At 40.0% G+C, this 10,463-nt stretch overlaps 1 protein-coding gene across 1 annotated transcript; it reads left to right on the forward strand.

Moving 5' to 3' along the window:
* The first annotated feature begins 294 nt into the window (after positions 1-294).
* LOC120515033 (P2Y purinoceptor 1-like) lies at positions 295-4,356 on the forward strand. Its single transcript, XM_039735727.1, has one exon. It carries the CDS (start codon positions 793-795, stop codon positions 1,963-1,965), a length of 1,173 nt encoding a protein of 390 aa, XP_039591661.1. The 5' UTR covers positions 295-792; the 3' UTR covers positions 1,966-4,356.
* Positions 4,357-10,463: the final 6,107 nt, after the last annotated feature.

Consider the following 10,463-nt stretch of genomic DNA (forward strand, 5'->3'; position numbering starts at 1 on the left):
ACCCGTAATCGTATGCATGTGTTTTCTATATGCTCAGTTTAGTTTGACCTGTCATGAATCACATTGTTTTCCATTCTTTTTATCTTCCATCCAAAACAACAAACTCACTTCACTATATTCAATCCCATTCTTATCAAAATTATTTTTTGTTTCGTAAGAAAAAATGTTGAAGCCTCATGCAAAAGATAAAACCTTGTCCTATTACTGTTTCGAAGTTGGCCGAGCATTTACGTGGAATTTCCGACTCGACAACACGGATTTACTGTCCGCCCGGGAGCACTTTTGCATGCTAATTTGTTAACTGCGCACTGAATGTTGACAGCCTCATAAGTTCCTCTCGCACAAAGTTTGAATGAGAAGAGCGCAGGTATTGTATATATCTATTATCTAATCAATCTAATCTAATCTATTATCTAATACAGCACCTTCACCTGTTTCATTGTATGGCAAGGCGTGAGCAAAAGCGTCGCTAGTGGAGGGTGGGAACTACGAAGGAATCGAAGACTGCAGTGCGAAGCAGGAAACTTTAAAAAAAAATGCCAAATGAGACGCCAGTGTTCGTTTCGCACGAGGAGCTCGGGAGATCCCGTTTTCAGTCCCCACTGGTTATTTGGAGGCCAAACGTCACACAAGTGTCTGCCCTTTCCAGCCTGGTGATGGTCGCGATCCTATGAGTTCCCCGACTTTGACGGACTAACTTGATCTCTACTCGAACATCAGTAACGCACGTGCGCTGGCGCAGCGCATCGATGGCCATCTGTCACGCCCCAGTAAGAAGGTAACTCGCTCTTCATGTTTGAATTTCTACGCACGGACGACAGGCACACGTGTGTCCGTATTGAGGATCTACGGCGTGGGAGAGCTGTTTTTCACCGCTTTACCAATCCAGTGCCCGTTGGTAAAATGAATGTGTCGTTCACCGCAGCCAACCTAACCGCTTTGCAGGAGCCCGCGGTGAACATCAGCCAGCAGCTGTGTAACTTGAGCAAATCCTTAACATCAACTTTCCTGCCTAATGTGTATGTGATCGTTTTTTGCATTGGATTAGTCGGAAACTGTCTGGGGCTGAGGAGTCTGTTCCGTAATTGGAAGAGACTGGGTAACCTCAGCATATTTGTCCTCAATTTGGGGGTGGCGGATTTGCTGTACGTCTTCACCCTGCCTTTCCTGGTGCACTACTATGCCATGCACCGACACTGGCCCTTCGGACCGAGCTTCTGTAAAGTTACGCGCTTCTGCTTTAATTTGAACTTGTACGGGAGCATCGGCTTTCTCACCTGCATCAGCGTGTACCGTTGTTTGGGAATTGTACATCCCATGGAGGTAATGGGACGTATCCGGAACCACCACTCGGTCTCTATTTGCGCATTAGTTTGGATTTTGGTCATTGCTGTAATTTCCCCCGATTTGTATTTTGATAAAACATTACCGGGTTTAACCAATGGCAGTTGCTATGACACCACCACTAACGATTACATCTCCGCATATTTGCACTACAGCCTTGTCTGGACCATCCTGGGCTTCTGTGTACCCCTGGTCATTATTTTGGGGTGCTACGGACACATCGCAATTGTTCTCTCTAGAAATAAAAACGTGGAGCCGTCGCTGAAGCAGAAATGCCTGAGACTTGTCGTGATCCTCGTCGTCCTGTTTGTGGTTTGTTTCATTCCCTACCACGTCCTCAGGAACTGGAATTTAAGAAACAGGGCTCTGCAGTTGAAGGGACAATGCAAGCCGGCATTCGACAGGATCTACACCGCCTACCAAGTGAGCCGGGGATTGGCGTCAATGAACAGCGCCTTCAACCCCCTGGTCTATCTGATAACCAACGACGACTTCCAGACGCGAGTCAGCGAGCTTAGCCAGCGGGCGGTGGCAATCTTGAAGGAACGCAAAAGGCCCGAGGGACTGCCAGATAAGTCGGACTCGAACGAGATGAAGACTCTGGACGTGTGCGGACAGTGAAGAGAGATCGGGATGTGAATGGAGCCGAGACGACACCCCGCCCTCTTTTCTTATTCAAAGTGGCCCTCGTCCTCCGCAAATTAGCGAACATTTGAGAGAGAGAGACGAGGTGGGGACGTACGGTATTTACATTGCACTTAGTCAAGGCTATGAAGTTTCAAAGTACAACTAAACAGGACATCATTATGGTAACGTTTATTTTAAACTCTCTGTGCCGTTTGTGCTTTAGTGCAATTTACTCCTGGGTATACATCGCCATAGGAATGAGTGCTAAAAACTCTAGTCAAGTAGAAGTAGACAAACGTTTACCAATGTTTGAAAGTAAGTGACATGGAAAAATCTCAAGTAAAACGAATAAAGTAAAAAAAAATATTCAAGTTAAAGTATAATTTCTTACTTTGAGAAAAGTAAAAAAAACTAACCTAAATTAATAAATACCCCAATGCTGTATACTATAGCAGTAGAATAGATTGTATTTATTAGTCATGTTCAAGAAATATATTCACATACACTTAAACTAGAAGCAGCATTTTGTATATAGCGATTACAAATTTCAAACTCTAATTACTTTGTACATTTCTAGGAACGGTGCAGTAAGCCAATAATCAGAATTATCCTTAATATCCGGTAAGCTAACAATGTAGTCCATAATTTAGTTACAAACCATCATTTGGGACAGAAGAGGAAAAGAAAAAAGTTTAAAAGTTTGCCAATAAAGTTTTGCAGGAGCAGACAAAAGAAATGAAAGCAGTATTTACATCTAAACAGCAAACGGCTTTGTAGTCCGTCGTTATCAATTACAAACCAGTATTTGAGGCAGCAGAGGTTTTAGACAAGAGAGAAAAAAGAAGCTTTCTGTTTTACAAATAAAGTTTTTCAGTGGGAGACAAAAGAAATGAGAGAGAAGCATTTATATCTAAACAGCAAAAGGTTTTGTAATCTTACTGACAGTAGGCAGGCAGAATCAGTAGAGCACCAATTGAAAAACTCGGGTTCATGTGCTTGTGCCACACTCACTCAAATACATGAAAGTACTGAAAATAGAAAAATATAAATATATAAGCATTTGAAGCAAACATTTTCTCAAACAAACAGGGCCACTGACTATTGCTGATCTGAAGTACATGTCTACAAGTCCTGTATATTCTGTAAGGCGTTACCTAAAATATGTGCTTGAACAAATCCAACACCTGGGCTCACAGTTAAGAAGCCAAGGTTCACATCCCACGTGGAGTTGTCATGTTCTCCTTGTGTCTGCGTGGATGTCTTCCAGGTGCTTCAGTTTCCTTCCATTATCCAGAGACATGCAAGTTTGGTGACCTGGTGACATTAGTGTCTGTGTTTGGGGTGTGTTTGCCCTGTGCTGGACTGGCGCCCTCTCCAGGGTTTATTCCTGCCTTGCACCCAATGCTAGCTGTGACAGGCTCCAGTCCCTCCATGACCCTGGTCTGGATTAGGGGGGTTAGGAAATGACATGAAGTGACAAATACAACACTCTGTGACAGCTGCTTATTATGTGTGGTGTCAAAAGTAAAGTCGCTCACTTATGCACTATGCACTGAAGGGGAGCATCTTTTTTAAAATGGTGCCACGTGTTATCGTAGCTTATTCTTTCAGACAAATGGACACTAATTCGATTGCAACAATACTTGGCTGCACATCATGCGGGGCTATGCACAGACCTTGTTGTGCCCTTTTCTATTACTGAAAATCTAAATAAATTAGCAGTTCAGTTACTGTCAATTATTAAATCTTAAAAGCGGGTCAGAAGCATAGATGACTATATATTTTTAAAACTAATGTAGTAAACAGTTACAATTCTATCATTATTATCCCTAGATTAAAGAGTTTAAATAAGAGACCGGCATGCTGGCTTAGTAACCATTAAATTTAACTACAATAAACAATTTATAACATTTATTTTTTTTTATTTATAGACACATTTATCAATATATAGAAAGGTGTTTAGTGCTAGAGTGTATTGTTAATATCCATCCATTATCCAACCCGCTATATCCTAACTACAAGGTCACGGGGGGTCTGCTGGAGCCAATCCCAGCCAACACAGGGCACAAGGCAGGAAGGAAACCCCGGGCAGGGCGCCAGCCCACCGCAGGTATTGTTAATATAATATGACAAAAACTAAATGAGATGGATTAGAAATTGTACAGAAAAATGGATACTGTGATGCTTTGATATCACGTGCAACATTTCTAAGAGCATTCAGTGATTTACTGCTGTGGGTTGGTGGCAATGCAGAAAACATTGAGATTTGACAGTATTGTCAGGTAAACACTGCTTAAAATTTAAATGTGTATGCATGTATGTTTTTAAAACAATTGTATCTTTAATTGTGTAACTGTTGTGGTGTTAAAATACATTTAATTAACTCATTTTACGTGGGAGTTTCTTTTTTTTTTAACTTTGTCGTCATTTTCGCGGTGCACAGCACTTGATAGCTCGCCTCCTTGAACCTCATACATGTTGGCGAGTTATGGAGGAACCCAAACAGTTTTTGACCCCTTTTACTGTAATGCTGCATTCCATTTACTTCTGAGCTGGAAATGATGTCACACCCGAGAAGACTGTATTCCAGTAAAACATTCGGAAAACCAGTATGGACACGTCCAGGAAATCCTTTGTTGTGTTTGCTGCATCACAATAAATAGCAGTTGACACCAACACATTTTGCAGTATTTTGTGTATCCAGACATCGTAGAAACAAGTCCACAGATAGACGTTGGCCAGTACTGTGTGGACGACTGAGATACAAATCGACAGAAGTGCTAAGAAACAGTATAATATCACAATGGACTGACATCATAACAAGTTAGACCAACTCGGACCTGCAGACCAGCCCCACATTTTTAAATTGGAAATCCAACTTAAGGGGGCATTCCAGTTGAAAAAGTCCATCCTGGAACTCAGAAATTCCGAAATGGAACTCGGCATAAGTGCACTTGAATGACCCTCCTTTTTAATGGCAGGAGTTGGTGGTCTCGTCTTTTTTACGTCATCACCTCTACTACACAGATACACTTTTGCTCCTGTACCTCTAAATCTGCCTCTGTTTGCCTGTCAGCTTTACTGCAGTAGCTTTCAAATACCAACAACTGATTTTTATTTTTTTTATCATTTGCATCACATTATTGTAAACACCCAGCTAGTTTATAAATCATCAACTCACCACCCTGGGATTTCACATATTTGAGAAGGAGTTCATGTCTACCTATGACTCCACAGTTTTTGAGAAGCAGAGCTCACACGCATAACAAAGCTGTGTTGTTTTATATCCTTGAGGCTGAATGGCTCTGCTGGGTTTGGCCAGGGCTGTCCAGGCTCTGCACTCTTAAATAAAAAGGGGCCAGAGTGGCTCTTCAGAGTGATGCCATTTTTTGTTCCTAAAACACCCATCCACATGAAGGTTCCAGAAAGATGTTTGTTTATTTTGATTTGTAACCGGCTCTATAAAGTGATAACCATCACTAGATAGTCACAGATTTCTGAAATGCCAATGGCTCGTGATTTCAAAAGGACTCTTGCTGTATAAGATGCCACGGGCTAAATTCTTGGTTTTCTTTATCTGTTAGTGTCCATCTTGGTAGCCTACTATACATTAAAGGTTTGTTTCTTCTGCATATTTTTCAAACTACAGAGAACCAGCGCCATATGCAAAGAACTCATCGTGAATATCAAGCAAAGCTTCCACACAACCTATTAAAGGACCATAAACTGCCATTAAGGAACAGTTATTTTTAAGAGTGTACTGTAAATGAGTGCTTTGACTAGACGTGTTCTTCATCATTCAGGTTTCTCCATGTGCAGAAAACAAAGTCGCAGACACATGAGATGTGAAGCAGAGTGTTTAACAGCACACTCTCAGTTGTCAGCCATTTCTCCAATACATCGGGTTGTTACATTGCTGAGACAGTCATCGTGCCATTTACTACTTGAGCATGAGAAAGGCGCTATATAAATAAAATGTATTATTATTACTACTACTACCACCACTAATACTACTACTACTACCACTACTAATACTACTACTACCAACACTACTACTACTACTACCACCACTACTACTACTTACCCCCACCACTACTATTACTACTAATAGTAATACTACTACTACCACCACCACCTCTACTACTACTAGTACTACTACTAATACCACCACTACCACTACTACTACAACTACTAATACCACCACCACCACTACCACCACCACCACTACTACTACTGCTACCACCACTACAACTACTAATACCACCACCAATACTACTACTAATAATAATAATAATAATTAATAATAATAATGCATTTTGTATATATGGTGCCTTTCCCATGCTCAAGGTGCTTACTAAAACACTAAAACACGCTCCCTTATCATGGCCTGCAACTTACTTTAATCATCCTTATCAAACTTGCATTTTGAACATAAGCAATCAATTGCACTTTGTTACGACCCACTTTGAAAATGTAACAGGGTAGAATCGCTACTAAATAAATATGCTTTAAAAAGTAACAGTGTTTGCATTTACATCTCCCTACAGTCTACTCAGTTACATCAACAAAAGTAACTGTACTGTGCAATGTGTGACTTTCCTCCACTGTGCTGCATCTTTCACCTTAGAAGGGCAGCTTGTTTTTGACTCTCCTAAGTGTTACTGCAGAAGGAATGGTTTGGTGTCTCCGATGCTGAGGGATTTCTGCTTGTAAAGTTCAAAATCTGGTTGCGTGACTGTAATACATGGTTAGCTTTGCTTTCCTCATGTCAAACCACAATGTCACTTTCTGCTAAAGATGCAAATTAATTTTCTGATGATAGTATAGAAGAACGTGGGGTGGGCAAACATGAATACATAGGCACATAGCAATATGGGGTCTGTAAACAAGGTGGGTTGGTATCCTTTAGAAAGCTTTCACCCACCCATATAAAATGGCCTTGGAAAAATCTGGAGCCGGGCGTGCAAGGAGATCAAGCGATGAATGTGCAACTGCAGAACAGCAACCATGCACCTCAAAAATTCAATATTATATGGTATGTTTTAATTATTTAAACTGGTTTTACCTTTTTGTGATTTAAAATGTTTTTTATATGTACATACTGTATATATTTTTAATGTTCAAGATATCTTGTGACTAATTTTAAGAGAAAACGGTGCTCGTCACATTTTTCTCTATGTCATGATATTGATTTGCTGTGTGTTATTGCTGCACGATTAATTTATTAATTTTGTTTTATGTTGTTTTAATATTAGTTCAGTAGTTTCTGTAAGGTTTGTTTGTTTTTTTTGCGCACACAGAAAGGTTCACGTGTATTCAAATATTAACAGATGCCTTGACAAGTTGTATTTTTTCTATAGATTATTTGTCAGCCAGTCAGTCATTGTCCAACCTGCTATATCCTAACACAGGGCCACGGGGGTCTGCTGGAGCCAATGCCAGCCAACACAGGGCACAAGGCAGGAACAAACCCCAGGCAGGGCACCAGCCCACTGCAGTAAGTTATTTGTAATTAAACCCATTGTATGACTAATCCATGATATTAGCATTTATTAAATGCCAGACGTGTACTACAAGAAGAAGAAAGGGGGAAATAAAGAAAGAGAGAAAAACAAGTGCTGCCATAGTTGTCCTAGCTGAATGTTCAGGGTGCTTTGGTACAATTTCAAAACTTCCTCAAATGCAGACCTGTGCCCTTGTAATGTACTGCAATGCAACTCCTGAAACAAATCTGTTCAGTTACACAACTTGTGTGTTTCAAAAAATAGCTTTAAAGGGCATATTGATTTATAAGCATAAGAGAAACGTCTGAAGAAGTGAGCGCCCCTGGCAACTGCGAGAAACTTTCAACAAGAGTGACGAGTGACATAACAGACTGAGGTCAGGGTGGGGTTTCTGTTTTGATATTTCAGCTTAGAAGGGGTCAGGAAATAGCAGGGCTTTTTAGTGCTAATTGGGAGAAAACAGTTATTTTAAGGAAAAAAAAACATTATCCTCGAGGTGCTTGTAACAGCTTTTCTAGTTTTCTTGTCAAATATCTGAGGTCCCATCACTACCTTTTTCTTTTTTTCACTTTTACTCATCCACTCTTCCATCCATTAACACACACATCTAATTGAGTTCCAGGTTTTACGCCCTGACCCTATTTCAGCATCTATAAGGCTTTGTTTTATATGAGGAAACTCACAGCCCTCCAGTCGTCAAATAAATGTACTTCATATAGAGGAAGTCAAGTGGAAGGCCTAAGAGAAGATTTATGGATGTGCTGAGAGAAGACATGCAGGTGATGGGTGTAACAGAGCAAAATGACGAGGACAGGAAGATATGGAAAAAGATGATCCACTGTGGCAACCCCTAACGGGAGCAGCCGAAGAAGGAAAAAGAAGAAGAAGAAGTGTTTTGTTTTCACCATGAAAATATCCAGCTTCAAAGTGATCACATTGGTGATGAAACTTTCCAAAGTTGTGCTCATATGTGAACATCCACTTCTCTCTTGTTGCCATTCTTGCATTCTTCATCCAGGATTAAGTGCCTTCTGTGATGCTCAGCAGATGTTGCTGTTTCCTGTTCATAGTCAATGATCAATAGACACAATGCTGACGCTTGATTATGAATTCAGAAGACTCATGTATTGTGTCCTGGGGGGATTATCAATAGATGGGCCTGTGAAGATTGAGCTTCTATTCCCATAAACTTTTCTGCCCACCTGTAAGATGCTCAGCAGATAGTGCAGCTTTACTTTTTTTTTTCCATGCGTCTTTTTCAATCACTTTACTTTTACAAGGTTGCCATTATTTCAAGGTTTTTTGACTTTCCAGAATATGTAAGGCTATAAGCTTTGATTAACACCAAGATCAAGGTTTTAGTGCCATCAGGATGCCAAGCCATATGTGCTTGACAGTATTCGGATGTTGCAGCTGTAATTTGTATTCTTCCTATCACGTATTCAGCTTCTGTAATTTGCTTCACTCTCAGCAGATATTGTTTGTCTTCTTCGCCATTCTGCCATGTCACCTTCTCGATCAGTTTGCTATAAGAAACACAGAAAGCGAACTCATTTTGCCAAGGTTAGTACTAACTTAAATGTGTTAACTTATCAGCATTTGTCACTTCATAAGCTTTCGATTAAGACCGATAGCAAGTTTCACTAGTAATTACATTACAGACAGACCTTAGCATTTCATATAGAGAGAGTAGATTGCACTCTTTAAAAATTAAACCATCACGGTGTAATTTACTAGGCAAGCCAAAAGTATTTGAAAGGGACAAAGTAAGCACTCGATTAATGAATCCTTTATTCCAGGGGAGTCCAAGTATGATCCTGGAGAGCCGTAGTGGCCTGAGGTTTTTCGTTCTTGCCACTTTCTTAATCAGTGACCAAATTCTGCTGTTGATTGACTTGTTTCTTCATTTTAATTGCCTTTCTTTGTAAATCTCATTCTTCTGAATTGCATCATTTTTCCTTAAATGGTAGACAGAGAAACAAGAGATGTGAATTGAGGCCAAAGACAACTAGTTAATTCCTCAAACTCCAATCATTTTCATTCCAACCTGTTTCTCAAAAGCCAATTCTTGTTGTTCACTAAACTCGTTATTTATTTCCATGGCTCATTGGCACTCTTGTTCTATCACAGCAGACATTTCCAAAACTGTTGATTTTCTTTCTCCTAAGATCATCGTTCAAATGTTTTCTGGACTTGAGCAGACCCACATTATTGAGGCTTTCATCTTCCTTTATTTTCAGATATTGTATGTTGGACACAGGTTAGCTGGTCATGCGTTTGTTCATTTTGCGTTACATTATTGTTGGGTTGCTGATTATGGAAAAAATGAATCAGTTAAGGGCCTGAGTCTTGAATATGAAGTCAAGAGACAAAATTAATTAATTAGCAGGAAAAACCGGACACAAATTAAGAAAAGGGTTAAAATGAAAACCTACAGCTGCTGCGTCTCATTCGGGATCTGAGTTGGACACCCGTGCTCATTGCAACAGTCAGTAACTTTAGTGAGTATTCTAAAAACCTTCATACATGTTATTTACCATATTAGTTTATACTTTATAGCTAACACAGCAATAAAAGTGATAAATGCCTCCCACCTACTTACCTCCACTAGTCTCTGACAGCTGCTCGGTATAAATAAGTTTCCCAAAATGTGATACTGTACTCACACTCTTAAAAATATTGGTTCTTTAACAGGACTGTATGTTTCTTTGCTATGTTGGTTGGTACTTTTCTACTCCATTGCTTGATGAGGCACTGTTTCATTCTGGAACGGGTTCTCTGCATATGAAGTTAGCTCTTGTGCTTTGAAAAACTTCTTAATATGTAGAAAAAAAATTAGGGTTAGGATGTTACTGTATACAGTAAGAGTCCTCGTAAATTCATGAGCAATTTCACAAATCTGTCATTATCTGTTCACGGTTATTGACTGTATGGAGCCTGTTACAGATCTAAATAAATAAAACTAGCAGGAGTACCCGGCGTTGCCCG

This window comes from Polypterus senegalus, chromosome 14 (genome assembly GCF_016835505.1).
Source record: "Polypterus senegalus isolate Bchr_013 chromosome 14, ASM1683550v1, whole genome shotgun sequence".
Taxonomy (NCBI): domain Eukaryota; kingdom Metazoa; phylum Chordata; class Cladistia; order Polypteriformes; family Polypteridae; genus Polypterus; species Polypterus senegalus.